The sequence below is a fragment of the Bombina bombina genome, chromosome 3 (assembly GCF_027579735.1).
Source record: "Bombina bombina isolate aBomBom1 chromosome 3, aBomBom1.pri, whole genome shotgun sequence".
Taxonomy (NCBI): domain Eukaryota; kingdom Metazoa; phylum Chordata; class Amphibia; order Anura; family Bombinatoridae; genus Bombina; species Bombina bombina.
In genome coordinates, this window is record NC_069501.1 from 395666498 (window position 1) to 395693201 (window position 26704).

The 26704-nt window shown below is 40.1% G+C and overlaps 1 protein-coding gene across 2 annotated transcripts in view; it reads left to right on the top strand.

The window, feature by feature from the left end:
• The first annotated feature begins 10478 nt into the window (after window positions 1-10478).
• Window positions 10479-26704, top strand: part of SIKE1 (suppressor of IKBKE 1) — a 76192-nt gene continuing 59966 nt past the window's right edge. For both annotated transcript variants that reach the window (XM_053706556.1, XM_053706557.1), the window contains exons 1-3: window positions 10479-10613; window positions 14981-15141; window positions 15270-15375. In XM_053706556.1, coding sequence (XP_053562531.1) covers window positions 14983-15141; window positions 15270-15375 — 265 coding nt within the window. In that variant the 5' untranslated portion in view covers window positions 10479-10613; window positions 14981-14982. The remainder of the gene's footprint in view (window positions 10614-14980; window positions 15142-15269; window positions 15376-26704) is intronic.

A 26704-nucleotide genomic window follows, 5' to 3' on the forward strand; every position in this document is an offset into this window, starting at 1 on the left:
AAAAGGCTTTTTGTTCAGCTCCTGTCCTTCGTCATCCTGATCCTGACCTAAAGTTCACTTTAGAGGTTGATGCCTCTGAGATAGGAGCTGGAGCAGTTCTTACCCAGAGGGACTCTTTGACCTCCAAGTCACACCCTGCAGCATTTTCTCTAAATGTTTTACTCCTGCTGAGAGGAACTACGATGTGGGTAACTGTGAACTCTTAGCCATTAAGATGGCCTTAACGGAATGGTGTCACTGGTTAGAGGGCACCGCCAATCCTATTCAGATTCTCCCCGACCACAAGAATCTGACTTACCTAGAGACTGCTCATTGACTCAATCCCCGACAGTCCAGGTGGGCCTTGTTCTTTTCCCGTTTTAACTTTGTGGTCTCTTATCTTCCCAGGACCAAGAACAAGAAGGCGGGCGCCCTTTCTCATCAATTCCCTCACTCAAATGATGCCTCAGAAGCTCCTATCGAACACATCATACCCCCCTCCTGTGTGGTTGCTTAACTCAATACCACCCTTCTGCAAAGATTGCAACGTGCCCAGTCCAGTAAACCCCCTGGTGCCCCCATGGCCTCAGATATCCTCTTTGTACCTCTGAATCTACGTATCCCTGTGCTAGCCTGGGCTCATGATAGCAAACTTTCAGGACATCCTGGTTCGACTAAAACCTTCAAGCGTCTTTCCCAACATGTATGGTGGCCTACTATGAAGTCTGATACTCAGGATTATGTGAAGGCCTGCACGATTTGTGCGGCCAACAAAACTCCGATCTTTGCCTCCTGGCTTGCTCCAACCATTGTCCATTCCCAAACAACCCTGGACACATATAACTATGGACTTCATTGTGGACCTTCCCTCTTTCAACCACTATACTGTTATCTGGGTGGTGGTAGACCGCTTCTCCAAACTGGCTCACTTCGTACCACTAACCAAATTACCTTCTGCTCAAGAATTATCGTCTCTTTTTCTCTTGCATATGGTACGACTTCATGGCATTCCTGTGAACATTGTTTCCGACAGAGGTCCACAGTTTATCTCTGCCTTTTGGAAAGCCTTTTGTAAATTGATTGGAACCAAGGAGTCCTTGTCTTCCGGCTTCCATCCACAGACCAACAGTCTAACTGAGAGAGCAAACCAGGACCTTAAAGCCTACCTTAGAGCCTTTGTCAACGCTAGTCATACCAACTGTTCTGAGTTGCTACCCCTAGCCGAGCTGGCAAGAAACACTCATTGGCACTCTTCTCTTCGATGTTCTCCATTTCAAGCCGCAGCTGGGTATCAACCTCGTGTGTTCCCTCTTTCAACTCAGTCCACTGGGGTTCCTGCCGCAGACCGACACGCCACTAGACTCATCACTCATTGGCAACGTATTCGCTCTCAGCTACGTTCTGCTGTCTCTAGAAGTTTGCTGATCGTCTTAGGGTTTCTGTACGAACCATTCCAGTGGGTGAACGTGTTTGGATATCTACCCGACACATGCGTCTACTCCAACCCTGTCACAAATTGTGGCCCAGATATATCGGTCCTTACAAGGTCCTGAAAAGACTGTCTCCTGTTGCCTACAAAGTAGCCTTGCCAAAAACCCTACATATACATCCAGTCTTTCACATCTCCCTGCTTAAACCCTACATCAAGAATCGATATAACCGGCTCCGAGCTCCACCTCCTCCGCTCCTGATACATGGGGACCCCGAATATGAGGTAGCTAAGATCCTGGACTCCAGATACAGACGCAGACAATTGCAGTACCTGGTACATTGGAAGGGTTACTCCCTGGTGGATCGTTCCTGGGTTCCTGCCCGTGATGTGCATGCTCCATCTCTGGTCTCCAAATTCCATGCTGCTCATTCTATGAAGCTGACTCCGGTTCCCAGAGGGAACCCTTGTGGAGGGGGCTATGTCACGCTGCGCCGCTCTAGCCATTGCTAGGGGCGCGGTGTCTCCTTACTGCTCGTTGCTTAGGGCTGTGTCGGCTCTGGAGGCGTGCCGCAATGACGTCATTGCCGCACGCTCCTGATGCCGACCGGTCCTGTGGTGCCAATCCTCAGGTATTTAAATGGGCAACAAGCAATCTATCACTGCCCAAGTATAGGTGCTACTTCGTGTACTCCTGGGTGTGATAGATTGTTTGCTGGACTGATACACTGTTGCTGATCCCTGCCTGTCTCACTTCGCTACTTGGTTAACCCCTGAATTGCTGGACTGATTTATTGTTGCTGATCCCTGCCTGTCTCACTTCGCTACTTGGTTAACCCATGAATTTCTGGACTGATTTATTGTTGCTGATCCCTGACTGTCTCACTTCGCTACCTGGTTAACCCCTGAATTGCTGGACTGATTTATTGTTACTGATCCCTGCCTGCCTGACCATTCTCGTAGTTTGCCTTGTGCTTTCCTGATTGTGGTGTTTGCCGCTCTCCTCATTTGTCTAATATTCTCTGCTCTGGGATATTCCCTATCTTTCCGGCTCGACACCGGGATAACAAGACTACTGGCCGAGTTCGGCCTGATAGAGGAGTATCCCACGAGCCTTACATTGATAATGTGTATTTTCAGTTTCTTATGAACCCAGTATTGAAGTTTGTTGCAAAATTGGTTTATAGGTGGACCATCCAAAAATAATGAAGCAAGTTTGGGGCATCTATAGAACATTTAACACATTTATTGGTCCAACCATCCACCCATTTAGCCAATCCTCTCTCTTGGGGTAAAATATGCTTTGTGCAGAATTCTAATATATGATTCCCTAAATGCTGCAGATAAAGTAGCCTTTCTGATCTTCTCTAAACCCTCACAAGCCACAGCCCAAATAACATCCATGATACCCTCCCTTTCCCATCCTTTTAAAATCATGGGTTGAGGTTTTAGCAAACTGCCCATTTTGTATAAAATAAAATTCTGTGTTGTCCCTGACCATAGTCCCCAAGTAGTGTCACAGTTGATGATAGGCATAGAAGTGTTTATTTGGGATCTCATAATCTCTCTGTATAGAGGCAAACGTTTAAGTGGAGTGTGTAAGTGGATCCAGAATTGCTCTAATATCCACTGTCTTTCCCAATATAAAAAGTTAAAGTATCTGTTCTAGCAGGGAAGTCAGGATTTACACGGATAGATAGATAGATAGATAGATAGATAGATAGATAGAGGAATTACAAGATTTTTTCAAAAACCTATGTGCCTGTCACCAGGCCCTTAAAGGGACACTAAATCCAAATGTTTGCTTTAATGATTCAGATAGAGTATGCAATTTTTTTTTTTTTTTAAATTTCAAAATTTTTTATTGAGTGATAGTCAAAACATTACAGGCTTTCAATTCACAATCATTAAGAGCATTGCAGTTTTACATCATCAATTGAACAAACAATACTCAAATCAAAAGGGAACAAAATAATTTTTTATCATAAAGGATGAGCACATACTCATATAAGGTTTGAACAGAAAAGATGAATAATGTAAGATCATTATACTATAAGCTCCATATAATTAACATAATTGTTAACTTTGACCCATAGACAGACTATGTTCTTTGCCTATTAATATATTTTGTGGTGTGTAATGTAGAATATTCTTCCCACAAAAAAGAGATAGATAAGTAATCGTCAAATCTCTTAGAAATAATAAAGTGATACTTTTCTAATAAACTTGTAGATGATACCACCTCTCTCCACTTTTCCATGGTGGGGGGGCTAATTTGTTTCCAGTTCTGGGGTATTATCCTTTTTGCACTATTAACCATGATATATAATAGCTGGAGTCTAAGTTTGCAATGTACCTTAGGGAATTTATTAAATAAGAGTACCACTGGGTAGAGTATGCAATTTTAAGCAACTTTCTAATTTACTCCTATTATCAATTTTTCTCTCTTCCTTTGCTATCTTTACTTAAAAAGCAGGAATCTTAGGAGCTGGCCCATTTTTTGGGGTTCAGAACCTGGGTTACGCTAGCTTATTGGTGGCTAAATGTAGCTACCAATAACCAAATGCTATCCAGGTTGCTGAACCTAAAATGGGCTGGTGTTTTGTCGAAACATCAAACCTGTTGGAATGTGAAATACGTCACTTCCGGAGACGTGGTTCCTCTCAATCCGACAGGTTGCTCCCGCAGCTCAAACATAATAGAAATTCCTGGAATTCCTAGCATAAATACCGCGCATGCCCACATTGCCTGTCAGATTTTGCAACCGCAGTCACGTCCGGTCCCACAGATCAATTAGGTAGCCCGTCAGAATGTGGAACCACTGAGTGCGCAGTGACTTCCTAGTGTGTTGTAAAACTTGACGGGTGATGTGCGCATCCGCTGATTAGCTATTAAAGCTAACATCTGATCTGACCTTCCATCACTGTTCTCTATGGGACGCAGCCACTACAGGGAAAGGCTTGCAGATTTAATTGAAGGTGAGACACTTTATTTTACCTGTGTACCCCCTCTTTATCCTACTTACCTGAACCCCTTTTTTCATTACCCTGCTTCCCTGAACCCCTCTATTTCTCACCATGCCTACCTGCACCCCTTTCTTCCTTACCCTACCAACCTGCACCCCTCTTGTCCCATAGAGAACAGTGATGGAAGGTCAGATCAGCTGTTAGCTTTAACAGCTAGTCTGCGCATGCGCACATCGCCCGTTGAGTTTTACAACCCGCTGGGAAGTCATCACGCACATAGCGGTTCCACATTCCGACTGGTGTCCTAGTTGATCTACTGGACCGGAAGTGACTGTGATTTCAAAATCTGACGGGCAATGTGTGCATGCGCAGTATTCGTATTAGGAATTCCAGTAATTCTTAGTATGTTTGAGATGCGGGAGTTGTGCATGTGCAACCCGTCGGGTTGAGAGGAACCACGTCTCCGGAAGTGACGTGTTTCCACATTCCGATAGGCTTTATGTTTCGACAGAACACCGGCTCCTAAGCTTTACATTTAACAAGTTTAACATCTGTTTTTGTTAACAGCAGAGGCAGCGTAAGTAAAGAATATAATAGGCAAGGTAATATAATCATCTTAAAGGGACAGTCAACACCAGAATTTTTGTTGTTTTAAAAGATAGATATAATCCCTTAAAAGGGGAAGTAAACCTACAAAATAATGTAATATAATTCTGCTCATAGTGCAGAATTATATTACATTATCTTAGCACTAACTTCATACTTTAAAATATTGCAGGCATATTTTATAAATAAAAAAAAATTCATACCGCCGCTCAGTGCTCTACTGAGTGGGTCTGGCCTTTTGTCTAAGCGCATCTGGGCAGCTGTCTAGTCCTGCTCTGGGAGCGAGCTACATTGAGTGTAATGGCGCGATCGGGCCGGGCTGTGACTAGACAGCTGCCCAGATGCGCTTAGACAAAAAGCCAGACCCGCTCAGTAGAGCACTGAGCGACGGTCTGAAAAAAAAATATTTTTTAATAAAATATGCCTGCAATACTTTAAAGTATAAAGTTAGCGCTAAGATAATGTAATATAATTCTGCACTATGTGCAGAATTATATTACATTATGTTGTAGGTATACTGCCCCTATAATTACCCATTCTCCAGTTTTGCATAACCAACACAATTTTTATAATACATGTTTTACCTCTGTAATTACCTTGTATCTAAGCATCTGCAGACTGCCCCCTTATTTCAGTTCTTTTGACAGACTTGCATTTTAGCCAATCAGTGCTCACGCCTCGGTAAATTCATGTGCATGAGCTCAATGTTATCTATATGAAACACATGAACTAACGCCCTCTAGTGGTGAAAAACTGTCAAAATGCATTAAGATTAGAGGCGGCCTTCAAGGTCTAAGAAATTAGCATATGGATCTCCTAGGTTTATCTTTCAACTAAGAAAAGCAAGAGAACAAAGCAAAAAATTGGTTATAAAAGTAAAATGGAAAGTTGATTGTCTATTAGATTAGATTCGTTTTATTGTCATTGTACAAAGTAGGAAAACAGAGACAACGAAATTATATTTGAAAATCTAACCAATCCTATACACAGATAGCACTATAATGGTAAAACTAATAGATAGCAAAAAATTCAAGTGACTTGTGCAAAAAATTTCTATACCACAAAAGTAAGTACAATGCAAGTGTAATAAAGTTCAAGTGCAAAAAAAATCAGTTCCATACAAAAAAGTATATATATGTGTAAAAAAATGTAATAAAAAATTAGTCATCTTGCGCACATATGTGTACATTTGCATTATATATATGATGTGAATCATGAGTGTTTTATATGAATCATATGTGTATTTTATATTATATGTGTTATGTGAATATAAAGTGAGGTGAAAAAGAACCATTAACAGGATAATCAATAAATTAAATTAAAACCATTAATTTAGCACTTTCTTCAATATAATAAAAAGATCTAATCATCAAAAGGATAAAAAATTTAAAAATTAAAAAAGGCTATGAGCATAAGAGAGATTTTTAAAAGTTATTATTTAGCAGAGTAATGGCTCTTGGAAAAAAACTATTCCGTAATCTAGCAGTTTTTCCTTTTAAGCTTCTATAACGTCTCCCAGATGGTAAAAGGGCAAATAGTCTGTTGCTAACATGGAAGGGATCATGAATAATTCGATAGGCCTTTAAAAGACTACGTCTGCTTTGAAGATCTTCAATGGTAGGTATACGTTACTGGGCTATGGTTGTCTGCCTTTTGTGTCCATACAGGCAACATACATATTCCCTTAAGGTCATCTGATTGGACATCATTGCTGGTATCACACAGTGAGCTGGACCACTGCGAAGTTCCAGTCTGCCCCACTAGCTTTTTGTTTCTGAGTATTATATTCATCTGCATCCTTTTATATTTGTTTTGATGGTACTAGGCCATGGTGGCGCCTCTGTTCTTTTTCTGCAGATCACGATAAACAAGGATTTGACTGTCCTTCGACAGAGAGCTGACCCCCTTTTTTTGGATTACATGGACTTTTATGTTTAGTTGTTTTATTGTTTGCTCGTTATAGTTTTATATATTTATTTAATTTAATTTTCTTCTATATTGTTCTTATATATAGGTAGTAGGAAGGGCCCCCTGAGGGTTTGGCTGTACACCTGTACACCATTCTCTATTCTGTCCCTTTAAGTAGACTTACTCCACCTGCAAGAGACAATGGATGTTTTTTCCAACTTTTTATTAGGTTATGGAGTTTAGAACATGGGAGGTACTATTTATAGTGTACAGTTTTTTGGGGTTTAATATGAATATAAATTTCCAGAAAAGTCAAGGATTGTTTAGCTACAGCAAAAGGGTAACTATATCCCGTCTTCTCACCCTGTTTTAGCCATAGGATTTCCGACTTTTGCATATTAACTTTATAGCCAGAGAAGAATTTGAATTCTTGTAGAGCCGACAAAATAGCTGAGATATGTTTCCTTGGTTCTTGGATGAACAACAACATATCATCCAGGTAAAGAGCAAGATATTGAGGACCACCAGCGATATCTATACCAGGGAAAGTCTGCCTTAACTTAATTGCGAGTGCCTCTAACGGCATAATAAATAGTAAAGGAGAGAGTGGACACCCTTGTCTCGTGTCTCTTTGCAGAGAAACAGTAGGAGAAAAAAATATATATTGCTATCGTGGAGGTATATAGTTTTTTGATAACGAAAGAAAGGAGCAAGAGAAATTAAAATTGTGCATGGTTGAGAAGAGGTGATTCCACTGCATACAATCAAATACAGAAGGAAGGCCTCCTGGAGCTTTGTATTTGTACCATTTTGTCCTTTGTTCCATAAATACTGGATCACATTTAGAACTCATCGTACATTAACTATAGAGGAATGGGCAACATGAATCCTGTCTGGTCCTCATGGATCAGATCAGGCAGTACAAATTTCAAGCGTTCTGCCAGGAGTTTGGTCAAAATTGTATAGTCTGACTTAAGTAGGGAGATCTGCCTATATGACTCGGGCAATAGATGATCTTTTCCTGGCTTGGAAATAAGGGTAATATAAGCCGCCGACTCCGCCGAGAAAGTTGATGCAGGAATATCCTCTCCCTGAAAGTATATAGAAAAAAAGAGTCTGTGTTACTTGGGGTTTACTATTCTTTTTAATGTTATATATAAAGTTTTGTGATTTGTTGAGCCTTTGTAATGGGTAGTATATGTGAAAGAAAAATGAGCTTTTAACTCTCAATCCGTGAAAATCTTCAAATTTTTAAAATATGCTTTTTTGGTGCCAAATATGTCAAATGTAGGACCAATTTTAAAAATCAAAAATATATTTTAAAAAATATCAAAAATATAAAAATAAGCCGGACAGATAGTTTATTGTGCTAATGCACTGTTACAAAGATCTGTGGCAACCCAAGGGTTGCAGGTTTGATCCCGGCAAGGTCCACTCAGCCTTTCATCCTTCAGAAGTCGGTAAAATAAGTACCATTACGTTGGGTAATAATAATACCTGTTGTTATCAGTGCCGCGAGTCAATGAAGTTTGAGGTTGTGCGCTATACAAGTACCCATCTATTATTGATTATATTGAATTAGGTAGCTCTTTATATGTATTTTTAAGGGGGGGGGGGGGGTGTTGTGTTGTTACTCCAAGTGGTACAAAAGTTATAGGTCTTAGAATATGGAAAATATGATAGTTTAGTTAATAGCAGACCATGTAAGCATTCTACATCTGGTTGCAGACGGACTCCGTAGGTTTGAATTGGTTTCACAAAGCTTGATTTCCTGTTGAGGCATGTATCTGCTGGCTTAAAGTTGTTACAGCCAATACTTGCCTTAGACTGGCTCTCTCATAAATTCTCTAAAATATCGTTTTCAAGTTTGAGTGTGAGTTAAACAGTTGTACTTTGAAAAATCATTGACTAATTATGATTGAAGTTTTTGCCATTTTTAGACTTTATACATGTGAGGTATTTGTGTGTGTTTTTGTTTACTTTTTGCAGACTTGAGAATGGATTGGTCAATAGGGTATGTCAATCTAGCAACAGTCGATCCTCAGAACTCAAAAGGTATAATTCATTTTACTGAAGATAAGAAAAGACTCCTAGGGAACAATTTATTAAGATGCGGGCGGACATGATCCTGATTCCAGGTAAAGATTTGTGCTCTAAGTACTTACAAAAAGTACAGAATGCTTACAAAACTGTTAGATGATGAATCCGAAACAAAGAGATTGGTTTAAACCTGAGTGGGTTTCAATATAAGCTGTTAATGAAGCCTTGTCAGCACTTTTCATGGCAGAGGTCCATGTGATAGTGTAGGTTGTATAGTGAGGTGGTTGGTGGCAAAAGCAAGTCTACAACATACCATAACCAATCACTTTGTAATCCCTTTAGAGATGTATAATTAATCTAGATTAAACAGCTGGTAGTTTAACCTATTTGTGGGGTAAAAGACACAGTAGTTTAGGGTCTTAAAGGGACAGTATACACCAATTTTCATATGACTGCATGGAATATACACTAAAATAAAGAAGAATGTGCACAGATACTGATATAAAAATCCAGTATAGAACCTTTTACAAATATACTTAGAAGCTCCCAGTTTAGCACTGTTGATGAGGTTAGACTGGGACGCACACTGAAAGGGCTGGGAAAGAAGGAAAAGCAAACACACACACACACCCTTCCCTGCACATGAAAAGCCATTAAACAAACAGGAGCCAGCTGTAGTCATCAGAATACATTTAAAACTGTGGGTCTTGGTTAGGAGTCTGAACATCAGCACAATGTTATTTAAAAATAAGCAAAACTATGCATTTTTACAAAAACACCCCAAGATGGGCTATATAAATGGACAATCTACAAAACATGTATGCAAAGAAAAATCTAGTGTACCTTTAAAACTACATGTTCTAACAAACTAGAGCATGTCATTTTTAGACTACTATAGATAGGACTTGAAATGTCCTCTTGTCCCAGACAGAAAATTGCAGTGGACAAATAAAAAATGTGACTTTTCCCTATCTTTAACAATGAGTAGACTAATAACTTTTTTCCTCTGGGCCATTACATTTTAACCCCAGAGTAGTAAGCTGAAGTTTTATTTTTTACCCCTGATTATGATTCTTTTAACGCCTTGTTTGATAATGTTTTTCAATGGTCAAACCAGACACTTTCCTTATTTGGAGAAGTCAAAGTGAACTTGAGTCTGTAGATGACAGGGTTTACCACTGGCATTCAGTTGACAAAATCATTATTGTTTGGCTTGAACAGAAATACACAATTGTAAGATTTAAATTACAGAATAAATTTGGAAAAATAAATTCAGAATTATTCAGAGTACATTGCAAAGTATTTTTACTACGCATAATAAATCAACACAGTATCCAAGTCCAACTGACTATTGCAGCAGAAGCCATTTTAACTGATGCCGCTTTGTTATACATTGTTACAGTTTTTAATCTAGCTTCTTCACCCTCTTATGCCTCACGCTCATTACGACCACACAAATCGCTACTCTTGATAAAAAGAAACTGCAACGCTGCGTTATACGTGCTAAACGTCATGCCCTATACCTAATATACACAACATCAACTGGCAGCGTGAAGCATCAAGGTCCGTACAACGTGCAGCGTCACCTCAGCACACAGAAAGTTCCATACAACGTGCTCAATGACGTCGGCGCGCTGTCATCTGCCCCGGAAGTGGACCGCTGTTTGTAGGTGAACCTGTAACAGGTAACCAGGTTGAAATAAGAGCATGGGCTGATCTGGGGGTCCTTGCAATGTGTGTGACGTTAGGGTATTGTCACTAGTCTTAGCACTCACCTCGGCGCGTCTGGTTAACAGTTAACGTCACTGCGAACTAGAGATGTTGTTCTGAACGAACTTCCTGTCTTATTTGGCTACAGTTGGATTTTTAACAATTATTTCACTAATAAAACTGGTCACAGTATATGTGCGTATTAAACATTCTTTGCCTTTAGGCCTGTTAAAAAAAAACTGCAACAAAATTTTCTAAACAGATACATTAAACAGAGTGCACGTACTACTCCATATTAATGTGTACGTAAATTAACCTATGCAACTGGTAATCTCTTATTTTATCGTATTTTATTCTCTATGGGAGAAACAAGCGTTTTAAATTCCCAGCCACTGTTGATGCTTTCTATACAATGTTTCTTAATACTGTACAATGTTGCATCTTGAAGAAACTACACAGAGCTTCTAAAATGAAAACAGCACTGCCCTTAGGGCACATATTGACATACTGAATTCAATCTCTTTTCTATTAACCCTTGCAATGCCATCACATTACTAGGCAATACAGGGTTAATTTTACAGTGCATAATACTAGTTACTGTAGGCAATAAAGTGTTCATTTTACAGGGCATAAATACTAATTACTGTAGGCAATAAAGGGTTAATTTTACAGGGCATGATACTAGTTACTCTAGGCAATAAAGTGTTAATTTTACAGTGCATAATACTAGTACAATCTGAAGGCATGAAATGGTTAGCTTCACACTTTTTCATGCAGTCTGATTACTTGCAACATTGTATAAACATTGTGTTACCAGTGAGAGCACTGAGAATAAAATACTCTAAAATACTAAATTGGGCAGATGCTCCTAATAAAATATGCTGCTGTGTTTTACCAATCAAATAGAAAGAGCTAAATTATAAATATGTTATGTACCATGTGCCCCGCTCCAGACTGCATATGTCATTGGATTTGACTTGTTTTTAACTACCGTGTAATGTGTATTCGATTTAGTAATATATAAATGGCAGCTAAAACAGAAAACTGCATGCTCTATCTCACTGGTTTTCAAACCTGTCCTCAAGCCTCCCTAACAGGCCACATTTTGAGGATATCTAAACTGGAGCACAGGTGAAATAATCAGCTGATTGTAAATTTTTTTTACTTTACTAGGCGCTAGTGAGAAATTGAATCCATTGTCCGATTGGTTGTGCATTCGGTGACCTCACGGAGACACAGACCAATCAGATCATGCATTAACAGCCGAGGACATATACGCTCCAGAGAGTTCTGTTCTATTCAGCTCCTCGGGCACCGCAACCGTCTCTGAGAACCTAACCCACAATGTGCTTTTAAAGGTTCTCGGACAGAATGCGTGTGTGACGAATAATAATCTGACAGACAAATGTCAGTTGGATAACAGTCCAGTCTGTCCGAGAACCTTTAAAAGCATGTTGTGGGGGTGGAACCCATGGTTAGGTTCCCAGAGGCGGTTGCAGGTGCCTGAGGCTCTGATTAGAACAGAACTCTCTAGAAAGTATCTGCCCTCGGCCATTAATGCATGATCTGATTGGTCCGTGTCTCAGTGAGGACATCCAATCGGATAATGGATTCAATTTGTCACTAGCGCCTAGTGTTATTTTACCTGTTCTCATCCAAGGCAATCCTGAAACCCTGGCCTTTTGGGGAGGCCTGAGGACAGGTTTGAAAACAAGTGCTCTATCCGACTCACTGAAGTTTAAAATATGCAGGGCTTTGCTATTTATAGAGCAGTCCGTGAATATAACCTTTGAAAAGTCTGTGGGAATTTTCCATCAGCTGGCATTTGAGACGTTTTACAAAGGCACACAGGATGGCTACGGTGTATTCACTCTTGGTCTCCAGTCTTTTTGGTGAAGAAGGAAAACACAATTTGACAAAGCTAATTACAGGGAAAAATAAGCAACATACATAAAAGCATGTATTGCAAGGATACCAAAACAAAAAGGAGGAATGCATGCAAATATTTAAGTACTTGGGTTGTAGGTTTTCATTATTATTTTAATTTGTTTTGTCGCTATAGTCCACATTCCATGTTTGAAAGGAGCAGTAAGGACCTAATTGTGTGCAAACATGACTGACGATGTACACTGCTGAGTAGCGAGCAAGGTCTGCAGCTATGTGAGGAAGGGTTAAACAAATTAGTGTAGCAAGAAAAGTGCCACTGGATAGGGCTAAAGTGCACAACAGGATAAATATATATATATTTGGTATTAAATGAATACACAATCAATAAAAAGCAGCACAATATAAAATATATCAAAGGGCACAATCAAAGAAATGGAAGAAGTCTTCCAGACATCTTTCTCCCTAGACCCCCTGATATGGCTGCTCAATAAATCAGCTAAACTCCCCTCCAGACACTATAGACCATTATTATTTACGAGTAATGATAAATAGCGTTAAGGTCCTCATAGCCAAGAACTGGAAATCAGATGGGGTTTCCAGACTTGGCTTTGTGGAGACAAAAAAGGTAGCTGAATTAATTGAACTAGAAGAGTACAGATCAGACAAAAACGATTCATTTATTGAATCGCAAGTTGTCTGGGAACAACACATAAAACGTCTTTCCACCAATTCACTCTCTCAGAATTGGCATACATAAAAACTCACACTATTGCATGACACTCCCAAAATACAAGTGTGACAAAGAAAGCGCAAAAGAAAAATGACTAAAGGCGACACATTTAACATAGTATCATAGATGATATTGTATATTTAACAGATGGGTAACTGTTTTGAACTAACTCTAGATAAATGAGACTGCTGCATATGTTTAATGTTCAAAGTTTATCATGAAAATGTAAAAATAAGAATCCATGTTTAAAAGATAATATTCTTTTCCACAGTTTGTAACCTTTACATTATTACCGACTTGAAACTATGTAATGTTTAAAGGATTCTTAGTAAAAAAAAATAAAGACGTTAAAAAAAATCAAAGGGATCCTAATGAGTAAATGCACAAATAATACCAAAAATAGAAGTAAAAGTTAGGTCCAAAATATGTAGTTTAGAATAGATGAAAAAAATATCTCATTACATTAAAGGCATCCAGCAGCTCTGGTACCATTTGCATCACCCCTCAGTCTTTAGCTGTAAGCCCTGCCTGTCACTGTGTTGTGTACATTCACTGACAGCTATGCATTTGTACTGCATTGCAACTGTATTGCTCCATCCAAACATGTTGTGTGCAATACAACCAGATACCTCCATTATATTTTCCATTCTAAGGGGCCCATTTATCAAGCTCCGAATGGAGCTTGAAGGGCCGTGTTTCTGGCGAGTCTTTAGACTCGCCAGAAACACTAGTTATGAAGCAGCGATCTAAAGTCCGCTGCTCCATAACCCTGTCTGCCTGCTCTGATGAGGCGGACAGGAATCGCCAGAATTCAACCGAATCGAGTACGATCGGGTTGATTGACACTTCCCTGCTGGCAGCCGATTGGCCGCGAGTCTGCAGGGGGCGGCGTAGCACCAGCAGCTCTTGTGAGCTGCTGGTGCAATGTTAAATGCGGAGAGCGTATTGCTCTCTGCATTCAGCAAGGTCTTGCGGACCTGATCCACACTGTCGGATCAGGTCCCCAAAACCTTTGATAAATAGGCCCCTAAGTGTTTACAAACCAAACGTCTTTTAATTAAACACAATATGGTTTTATGTTTCTTTAAAGGGACAGTAAACATTCAGAATAATGTTATATAATTCTGCTCATAGTGCAGAATTATATAACATTATTTTAGCGGTACGTTCAAAAATTAAAAGTATTTGCTGATTTTGTAGTGTAACGTTGGACTCCGCTCCAGGATCTACTGAGCGGGTCTTGGACATCCAAAGCGTTTTGTGGGCTTGCTGGCTAGTCACAGCACTCCTGGTCGCACTATTGGACTAAATGTAGCTCGCTCCCACTCTGGTCTAGTAGCGGAAGCGAGCAACATTTTGTCCAATAGCGTGACTGGGCGTGCTGTGACTAGCCAGCAAGCCCACGAAGCACTTTGGATATCCAAGACCCGCTCAGTAGATCGTGGAGCGGAGTCCAACGTTACACTACAAAATCGGCAAATACTTTTAATTTTTGAAGTTATCGCTAAAATAATGTTATATAATTCTGCACTGTGTTCAGAATTATTTAACATTATTCTGAACGTTTACTGTCCCTTTAACTGTCAGTGGGAAAAATTGATAGCAACACAATTGCATAAGTTATCTTCCCAACAATAATAATAAAAAAAATAATATATATATATATATATATATATATATATATATATATATAATTTTATTAGTATTACTATTATTTTATTATAGCTATGACCTGCACAATAGAAAAGATCCTACAAGATGCCAAGACTCTGCTGGAGAGATTAAAAGATCACGATAATGCTGCAGAATCCCTTATTGACCAGTCCAGCTCACTTCACAAACGTATGGAAGGAATGAAAGATGTTGGGACAGCCCTACCAGACAAGGTAACAACACAGGACACTTTTTTTTTTTTAAATTATATTTTTAATTTTTATTGAAAACTGTCTGCTATAGTCTAATTATGTTATGTTTTAACATATCCAAGAATGTCAGGTTGTTCTTTATTTTCTAGTTCCAGGAAGATCTCTCAGAGTTAAAGGATGCCTCAAAATACAAACCTCATGTGTTATTGTGTCAGGAGAACACACAGATCCGAGATCTTCAACAGGAGAATAAAGGTAATTAATGGTCTCATAGCTTACTGTTTTGACATTTAAGTGCTGTAGCTGTACCAGCTTTAACTAAAAATACCTAAATACGAGTTTTGTTTCAAGCTTTATATCTGGAAAAAAATTGTGGATTGTTGTGTTTTTTTTATTGTATATACACAATGAAGATGCGCTATAACTTAGTTATTAATATAGATATGAAATTCAAATACCCCTCGTTACACCACCCACTTCAAAAGTCAATTTTCCTGTCAGCTAAATGATTGAATTACTCTCCAATCAATGCTCTAGCTACAACAAAAGTGCCATATGGGGAGAGCGCTGATTGGACAACAATTCAATCTGTTAGCTCACAGAAAATTTTACTTTTGAAGTGGGCGGAGGAGCATGCAGTATTTGAATTTCATATCTATATTAAAAAGCATGTTATACTGCATCCTCATTACAACTAATAAGTTAAACTCCATCTCAAATAGCGCTTACATTCCAGATCTGATTTTAAAAAGGGGAGAGTTTACCATCACTTTAAGTGTATGCCTTTAAAAAAAGATGAGTAAACCTAGCCAGCAGAAGAAATTACACTCCCAGTGGAAGGTATGAGAGAAAAGTAATACAATCTTATACATTTTATACTCTGCTGCTGATATAACAAGGAAAAACAATTTTACTGTATACTGTCCCTTTAATTATCTTAGGCAATTTATGGATCATTACTATTAAAAGGGGTAGACCCCTTGCTGTTTACCTTCACTCATATAGTGTTATCATGCAAGAGCAGGCATGGTAGTTTCATGAATTCTCCAGTTTTCTGGCCTGTATTTTCTTTATATTGTGCCCTGCATTTATCTAGAAAGATGGTCCAGTCTTGCTTATGAATATACCTTGGGAGTTAGGCAGTATATTTCTTTAAAGGGACATTCCGGTCGAAATTTAAATGCACATAGATGAATTGCATCTTTAAATAGAAACATATTTACAATATACATATATTGGTGAAAATGCTTCTAGTAAAAGTTATCACTGTTTTAGTGTTACATTTTTACTCTGCACGTGCATGTGAAGCATAGCTAGATAGTCTCAGTGCACCAGCATTTTAAATACTGAAGCTGCTCAGAGCACCAGTGGGGCTTGTATCATGTCAGCAATTAACAAATTGATTAATTACCAGTTGATACAAACACCTTAGGCTCTCTCAGCAAGTGCTGTGTTTAAAATGCTGGTGCACAGTCCAGTAAACACAGTAGATTTGCATAATCAACAAATGCAAGATAACAAGACAATACAATAGCATTCACTCTGAATTTCATATGAGTAGTAGATTTTTTCTAACAAATTTTAAAGTTTATGTATATTTCCACTCCCTCTGTACCATGTGATAGCAATCAGCCAATCACAAATGCATATGCTCAGTAGGAGCTGGTGATTCAAAAAGTGTAAATATAAAAGACTGTGCAAATTTTTTTTAATGGAAGTAAATTGGAAAGTTGTTTAAAATTACATGCTGTACGTGAAGAAAGGTTTCCGGTGGAGGAGGAGCTACACAGGTGTGCTGCACAGGTGTAGCCCAAGCAACAGCTCCAGTCCCATACCTGCTGGCGGTAAATCTCTATGCGCCCAGCCCTCAGCCCTTTGACTGTGGGCTGACACATTTGCGTGGACAGTCAAGCAAAATCTGTTCCGGAACCCATGCCAGTGGCCTATCATCCCACTGGCCTTTGTTACCTCCATCTATCTGGACTTTTTTTTTACAAAACACAAACATTCATCATATCTGCTCTTTTGTTGGGCCTGAACTTTGCCGATACATTTAAACTCACCCAAGTTTCTGGGACCCTGTCTGCTTGCTAAAGAGTACCTTCATTGTCACTACAGGACAAACTCCCCCTGTGCGCCAGCCGCCCCACGACAACTAACTTTAAATTGCTGGATAGCTTTCCTTCCAAACACGCCGCACTGCGGTGACTCTGATGGCGGTTTTTCTTCTACCACTGTAAATGTGTGTTTGCCGCATTGATTCGGCTCTGGTAACACCTCACCTTTCCATCTGACCCACCGCTGTGGCTACGCCGTTGTCCTGCTGATCCACGGATCCGCCTGCCGCTTTGTTGCGGCCCCGCTGGCGTCCCGCTGCTGCATCCTGCACCTCTGTGGCCCCTCCGACGGCCCGTAGATCTGCTCCTCCCTCCCCCACCGGTGCTGCGTGGGAGGGAACGGGGCCCAAGCACAGAGCAGGACCTCGGCCCGGGGGTACCCCCTACAGACTGCCCTGCTGCACAGGCTGGTGTTGCTGCCTCCCCCTGTCCCAACGATCTGCGAGGGGCACTGACGCTGCTCACTGGACCAGCCGGAGCAAAGGAGGAGGCATAGTAGTCCCTGCTCTGGAACCGGGCTGCCTGCCGGAATATTTGAGCTGACGACGGACTTCTGGGGTGGCTGGATAACGCGCGAAGGGGGGGGGGGGGGGGTAAGTCTCTAAACAGGCACCTTAGAGCTGATACACCCTGTGTTTTCCTCCTTCCCTTTTGTTTAAGGCTGCCAGTGACACCTGGAGGAAACATATACATAAGGACTGACAGGGTCTGGCCCTGGAACTGATAAAGGAGCAAGAAGCTCTTAAAAAGTACCCGGGGATTTAAATAGGACTTATACCACTTTGAAAGCTCACATATCTGTATAACTGTTTAAATAATTGTAAAGAGTTAAGTCCTATTGCACTATAAGAGTTTATGTTATATAGACGGGTGGATTAGATTAAGGCTTTAAACAGGCAAAAGTTACAAATATGTTAAATTCATATAAATTTCCAGGTTTATTGAAGTCACCCCTCTAGGATAAGGGGGACAGTGACAGAATATATATACTGAATGTTGTATCTCAGAACATAGCTGCAATTATTAGTATTTAGGATTACTATACCGCAGGCTTAATAGCCACAGGTAACCTAAAAACACATGACTTAAAACGATTCGTTTATTCTACTTCTCTACACTATAGTCTAAACTCCCTAGGAGCTGTGGTTATATACATAAAAATAAATTTTGAGCAGCCTATTGGCTGCACCTACTTTTGAGTTTCCTCTCCCCCTGTTATCCCTGCTCTGAAATATAAGAATGCAGATTCAATGTTTAATGTTATAAGCTAAGCATCTATTGGGTTTACTTCCTTTTTTTTTTTGTTTTTTTTTCTTGAAATGGTCCTTACTGCAGCTCTTGCTACATAAGAGCTGCCCAGGTTTCAAGCCTCTGGTGCCACCTACTAGGACCACTTGGTCATGCCTGGCAAATTTTTCAACTGATCTAAAAACAATCTCTATCTAATAACAATTCGCTCACTTTAAACAAAACTAGATAACACATAGAGTTCGATACTCCTTAGTAAGGTTCCCTAAGATACAGGGTTACGGGCACAGTCAATAAAACAAAAATAACAGCTAACACTTAAAAGGAGTAATCTTGCCTAGAATTAGTGGCTCTCCCTTTTAATATTTCTAAATCACATCTATAAGTCCTGGCGAGCGTGTCTCCAATCACCCCCTGGCCCCTGAATAATTTTTTTTCCGGCGGCCTGCATCTGCACCCCCCTTTTTTTTTTTTTTTTCCCACTAACTGAAATCAGGCTTAAAGTAGAGCACGCACTCCCCTCACATTTCCTCACAGTTTCCCCCACTCCCTTCCCCCACTTTTCTCTCCTTATTCTAGCACCTCGACAATTTTTTTTAAACACGATTTTTTCCTTTTTTATTCACTGAAGCGTCCCATGGATACATTTTTTCACTCACATGCTAAGACTCCCTCGCCAGTCATGGCTGCAAAACACAAAGACAGGAGAGCAAAGAACACCATAGCAACCTCAGATCGGATATGCAAAATTTAGTCACCAGAATAACGGAAGCATTAGCTCCTAATTTTGATGCACTAAAGTCAGAGATCAGACAAGATATCACTCTCCTATCTCAGGAAATCATACAGTTTGCAGGCAGAATCAATGAAATTGAGCAGAGAGTGTCAGATCTTGAAGATCTTACCATATCACATAACACCAAGTTAGATTCAGCTAAACACTCTCTAAATGTAATTCAGGCTAAACTCGAAGATATTGAGAACCGCGCCCGCAGAAATAATATACGCCTGATAGGGATACCCGAGGATAAAAGATATGAGGACCTAAACTCCTTCATTTCTGAGCATTTACCTCAGCTTCTCAAACTCCCACCTAACTATCCCCCGATAGTAGTAGAGAGGGTACATAGGCTTGGTAGACCCTGGGTGGATAATAAAGGAAATCATAGACCTAGACCAGTAATCGCAAAACTCTTGAATTTTCAAGATAAGGTTACTTTGATGCAATTCTATCGTAAGAATCAGCCTATTACTATTGGAGAATCGAAAATTCTCCTTTTTCAAGACTTCTCAGCTGAAACATCATCCAAAAGGAGGGTGTTAGCCCCCATGTGCACAAAATTGATCCAACAGGGCTACCAAGCCACCATAATCTATCCTGCAAAACTTAAAATCAAAGAAGCTGAGAACACATTTATTTTCAATACTCTTCAAGAAGTAGAACAACATTTGAAAGACTCCAACATTTCAGGCACATATCCACCAGGCTGAAAAGGGAAGAGAAAGAAAAAAGGGAAAAGGGATTTATCTCCCGCTGTTTTTCCTACTTTTATTTTTCTTTTCTTTTTCCTTTCTTCCCTTCATCTTTTTTTATTTTTTCTTTTCTTATCATGAGCAGGATTCCTTGTCTTAGGAAAGTAATGATAGATGGGGCCTTAAGCCCTCCTGGTTTTTTTTCCTTTTTTTTGTTTAAAATTCTGGGGTTTTGTGTTTTTTTTTTTTTTTTTTTTTTTTTTTTTTTTTTTTTTCCCCTCTCTTCTCTTTTTTTCCCTCCTTCCCTTTCCTTCCCCTCCCACCCGCGCCAGTCACACTTGGACTCGGTCACACTACCCAGTTAAAAACCTATGGCAAACTTTAAATTAGTTTCATGGAATGTGGGTGGGATCTCCACTCCAATTAAAAGAAAGGCCATTCTAACGCATCTGAGGAAATCAGGGGCCGATATAGCATTCTTGCAGGAAACGCATTTAACAACAGAAGAATCTCAGAAACTCAAATCCACATGGGTGAAAGAAATTTTCTTCTCCCCGGGAGAGCGAAGGAAGAGAGGGGTGGCGATCCTGATTGGGAAGAAAATTGGCCAAGCGGTTATTCACAGTGACATAGACCCTGATGGGAGATTTGTAATAATTAAAGCTAAAATCCACAAAACAATCTACACACTATGCAATGTTTATGCCCCTAACAAATTAGACCCCAGCTTTTGGCACAAGATCCAGGCCAAAATTCTTTCTGTTCAGGAGGGACACCTAATACTAGGAGGTGATTTCAATATGTCTCCACAGTGCCCATTAGACAGACTTAGAATTTCTGGTAAGTCGCCTAAACAAAAACGGGATAATTTAGAAGCTAAATTAATAAAATCAATTATGCACAACCTAGCAATAAGAGATATCTGGAGGCTTCAAAACCCCGATGTCAGAGATTTCACCTGCCTGTCCAAAGCGCACAAAACAATGTCCAGAATTGATCTTTTTCTCATCAGCGACAGAATAAGACTGACAGAAGCAAAAGCAGGCTTGTCTCCTATCTATTTATCAGATCACGGCCCCATCTCGCTCGAGGTGCAGACTAGCTGCTACAATAAGAGACCAACACGCTTTTTATTTCCCTCCTTTCTCGCGAATGATCTGAAGTTTAAGAATTGGCTTAAACTCAAATTTGCGGATTATCTGGATCATAATCAAGACTATATAGGTTCGCCCCTGGTTTTCTGGGAGGCTGCTAAGGCAGTCCTCCGGGGCGAAATCATAGCCTATAGCGCGGAAAGATTTAGGAAAATACGACAAAGGGAGAAAGAAATTACTAGCTCAGTGATTAATTCATATAACTCTTATTAACTTGAAAAATCACCTAGATACTGGGCAAAATATATTCGGGCCAAAAACACAAGAGACACATTTACAATCTTCCAGGAAACGCAGAGGGATCTTAGACTCCAAGCCAGAATCTATAGATTCGGTAATAAATCTGGCAAACTACTGGCAAATCTGGTAAAAAGGGAAAGGAAAACATCTCTCATTGAAAATATTCAAGAGGATGGTATTCTTCTTGATAAACCAGAAGCAATAGCGAAAGCTTTCACCAGCTACTATCAGAATCTTTATCTAAGCAGAGGCTCAGATATCTCACAGGCATCCCAATTCTGGAGTCGAATATCTTGCCCAAAAATATCAACGGAATTGATTAATTCCCTAAACACACCAATCACTGAATTAGAGATAAATAAAACAATTGTAGATCTTGCCAATAATAAATCACCCGGACCAGACGGTCTCCCAAATGAGTTCTACAAAATTCTGAGATTACTCCCTATCTCAACAATTTATATAACAGTATGTACATCAAAGGCAATCAGGTGGCCGCCTCTTTCTCTTCATCTAATACTGTCTTAATTTTGAAGGGAGGGAAAGATCCCTCCCTCAAAGAATCATATAGGCCTATAGCTCTCCTGAACGGAGATTATAAGATATTTTGCTCTATTCTTGCTGAACGCCTCCAAGCACCACTTACCACGGTAATACACCCTGACCAGGCGGGGTTTCTTAGGGGCCGAAACTCTTCAGCTAAAATCAGAGAGGCCATACTTGTTACGGAGTATTTTAGGAAACTGGAGGCACTGGAGGGAGGGGGGGAGGGGGTGGCACCCGACCTGGCTATTCTTTCGATCGATGCAGAGAAAGCATTCGATTCGATACATTTTGACCATCTTTTTTCATCTCTGACAAATTTTGGCTTCAAAGGTAAATTTCTCGAATTTATTATGAATCTCTATAAAGAACCACACACTACCCTGATTATCAATTCTATAGCCTCTTCACAGATAACTCTCTGAAGGGGAACGCGCCAGGGGTGCCCCCTCTCTCCCCTTCTTTTCGACATTTCAATCGAACCATTAGCACTTATGGTTAGGCAACAACTTCCAGGCATCAAGGTGGGGAAGCAAGTTATAAAAATTGCCTTATACGCGGATGATCTTCTGTTATACCTTTCAGATACTAAATCCAGCATCCCCAAACTGTTAAACATCACTACTCAATTTGGGTCCTTTTCGGGCTATAGGATTAACAAAGTAAAATCGGAACTGCTATGGTTGAGACAAAACAAAGACTCTCTTTATGATACTCCCTTTACCGTCTCTAAAATATCTCTTAAATATCTTGGAATCTTAATCCCTTCATCCCAGGGGGACCTGTACAATCTTAATTTCTCTCCGATTTTTGAAATGATCAGGGAAAAACTTAAAAATTGGCAATCTCTTCCGCTATCTTTATCCGGACGGATTGCTTTGTTTAAAATGATCTTGCTCCCAAAACTCCTCTACGTTCTCCAGAACGTCCCATTAATTCTTTTAGAGAAATACATTCGCTGCCTAAATGGCTCACTTAGCAAATTCCTTTGGCACGAAAAAAGACCTAGGATATCCCTAAATAAACTTTTTTTATCAAAAGAGAGTGCTGGCCTTGCATTGCCAGATATTCGATCCTATAACCATGCCTTTTTAGCCCGCGTGGTGGCCGACTGGATATCCCAGAGTAACTATGTTACGAATCAGCCCCTGGGAGAGAATATGTGTAGCCCGTATCAGCTGATAGCGCTGGCTCACTGCCCACCAAAAGATCTACCAGGCAGAATCAAAAGATTTCAATCTGTTTCTAATCCACTAAAGGCCTGGTGGAGAATAAGTAATCTATTATCCCTAAATGGGAAAATTTCTCACTATTTTCCAATACAGGGAAATCCGAAATTCCCCGCAGGAGTCAGTTCAGGAACCTTTAGGAAGTGGCAAGACCTAGGCTTGAGTAGGGTGATACAACTTTGGGACCCAGAAAGGAACATTGTCAAATCCTTTGACGAGCTAAAAGGAGAGTTTCACATCAACAATAAGGAATTTTTTGCATTCCTACAAGTTAGACACTTTCTTCTCGAACTAGTGAACGAGGTAGGATGGAGCTGGAGTATGGGAAAACTGGAAGGCTGGATCACTCTGTTCAAAAACGGCATTAGGTCCATCTCCCCATGCTATCAGCTACTTAAATCAGGCAAAGGCGTTGTAGAGCTAGAGAAAATTACTGCTTTATGGAATAGGCTATTACCACAATCAACTATTGATACAAAAACTATTCAAAGCTCAATTTGCAGAGTGGCTCAGGTCTCTCTCTCAGCTACATGGCGTGAGATGCACATTAAACTTCTTCACAATGCATACTTCACCCCCAAAAAAGGCGACAAAATTCACTATGCCAGATTTAACAAATGTCCAAAGTGTTCACTCCCCGCAGCGGACATAATACACATGATTTGGAGTTGCCCCAGAATAAGATACCTCTGGTATAAATTAGAGTTCTGGATTAACAAAACCCTTAGGATCTCCCATCCGGGTCTTACACAGTTATTGATTGTTTTTGGTCATGGGGAACACAACCCAGAGAATAAATTGATATTTTTATCTATTTTAGCAACTAGATATCTTATCTTCAAAAAATGGAAGACGAGGGCAATACCATCTATCTCAGAGATAAAGAATTGTCTGAAAAAACAATGCCTTTTAGAACAAAGGGATACTAACCTAGATAATGACTTAGACATTAGACGATTCTTTAGTAAATGGTCTGCCTTCATCAAGTCACTACAAGACACAGAAATGCATGACCTTATATTCCCCTTTAGGAACTCGGAACTGGTCCTTCTGGGTGCTTGGTAGAGATCTGAAGGTGCTCTGACGCGGGGGGGGGGGGTTTCTCTCACATCCCTATATTCCTCTTCCTTTTTTTACCCCTTCCCTCCTCCACTTCCCTTTCCTCCTCCCCCTCCTCCCTCCCCCTTCTTTCCTTCCCCCCCCCCCCCTTTTTTTTTTTTTTCTTCTTTTTGTCTGTTTGGTTGTCTGCTTGTTTTGTTTTGTTCTAATTTGTTTTCTTTTTCGTTTCTTTAACCAGTATAAATAAAATAGAAAAGACTCCAGTTTAGTGTACAAACTTTACGCTGTGGGGACCAACTTATTAAGATAAAATGAAGTTATTGTTTTTTGAGGTTCTCCGAAATGTGGTTTACCTGGCCCTGCGTGGCACAAAGAGGTTGAATTTATTTTGACTGTACACTCTGCTGGATTTAAATAAATATTTAAAAAAAAAAAAAATTACATGCTGTAGGAGGTTCCGGAGGAGGAGCTCAGGTGTTTGGTCAGGTGAATCACCTGTGCAGCAATTCCTCCACTACAAGCCTTGGCGGTACTTTCGCGCTCAAACCTACTGTCTCAGGCTTTTGGCTTGCCTAGCTAATTCCACCGCTTCCGAACCTACACAGTGCCGCACCAAAGCACTGGGCTGCATATTGCAGCAGTTATAAGACTTTATCCCCTTCTTTCATATATTGCCTTATTAAGGGGTAATATTTAAAGGAGTTTGCTGTCTTTCCCCTACGCTGAACTTCTTCTATACAACCAGAGGACCTGTCCCAAAGCAACATACCACACTAAAGTTTCACCCGCTGTTCTCCTTCCCCGCTGTGCTGAGATCTGAAGAGTTACTGACCCCTCTACGATCTTACCCGGTTAAAGAGAGAGGTTCCCTGCTATCGATTTCCGGCATCAAGTACAGACCCAAGGTTCTCTGCCCAACTTGGTCTCCTTCATGAGCCTTCATCAAGGGTGGAGAGGGGTAGAGAGGCTTTGAGCTCGGCACTTCTTCTTCGGTCGCGTAGTCCCCTCCCACCGGTGCTGCGTGAGGGGACCCGACCGCTGCTCGCCTCCAGGAGTACTACCCAGACGTCAGGCGTAATCATCCTCGCTGCAGTTTCGCCTTCCGGGCTGGCCTGGATTCTCGACAGCTGAGCAACATCTCACACTCTCAGCAAACCTGAATAGGCGCCCCCTCTCCCACCGGTGCTGCGTGAGAGGGGTCGCTTTAGAAAAGGGTCTCTTTCGGTCACGGACATTCCTCAGATCTCCAGCGGGTAATATTGACGATTTTTTTTTTTTTCTCTTGGGTATCTGAAAATATCAGCATTATCCTCCTTACCCCTGTCTTATAACTACATCATTCAGATAAAGCCAAATCTGGTAAAGGGAGATAAGGAGGGACAAAGGCAAACGATTAACAGTTCAGCACTTAACCTGGCCCCTATGGGCAACTCAGTTATCATTCAATGGGGAAAGTTTTATCCCTCTGGATAAAATATTAAGTTACTGGACATTTCCTTTGTCTTTTCTGTTTTTGCTTTTTTTTTTTTTTCTTCATGTTTTTGTCCTGGATTATTTAAATTCACTGAAAGGAACTGTTTGCTTCAACAAGGATGTTACCTTTAAAATATAATGTTTAATAAATTAGCCTCTTTGTTGTAAGAATTGTCCACATTAAGAAGGCTATATTCACCTTAATTTCCAAGTAAGCTGTCCTAATTAGTTCACAGAAAAAAGAAAAGAAAAAGAAATTTTTTTTTGCTATTGGTAGGTGGATAAATTAGACATGTTTACTAAATTTGTCTGAAACTGTAAAGGGAAGAGGAGAAAATATACTGTTAATATCTGTAAAAGCACTGTGAATTGCTAACCATTATATCTCTTCTTCCAAAAATTTAATATTATATTATGCACTGTTGATTGAGGGCCATACTCTGCCATCTTTTCATACAATATATGTGACTTTAGAATTATAACTCTATCATCACATGGTTTATGTCTAAATTTCCTTGTTCTTGGTCATAGTTAAGGTTGATTTATCTCATCTGTTTAAAATTAATAGAACAGACTATCTCCTAATACTTTTTACTATCTAAGGTAGTTTTTTTACCACACATAATTTTTTGATAGACAGTATCTCTTTTCTCTTGTTAAGTGTATCCAGTCCACGGATCATCCATTACTTATGGGATATTAACTCCTCCCCAACAGGAAGTGCAAGAGGATTCACCCAGCAGAGCTGCTATATAGCTCCTCCCCTAACTGCCATTACCAGTCATTCTCTTGCACCCAACGAATAGATAGGATGTGTGAGAGGACTGTGGTGATTATACTTAGTTTCATACCTTCAATCAAAAGTTTGTTATTTTATAATAGCACCGGAGTGTGTTATTCCTTCTCTGGTAGAATTTGAAGAAGAATCTACCTGAGTTTTTCTATGATTTTAGCCGGAGTAGTTAAGATCATATTGCTGTTTCTCGGCCATCTGAGGAGAGGTAAACTTCAGATCAGGGGACAGCGGGCAGATTAATCTGCAAAGAGG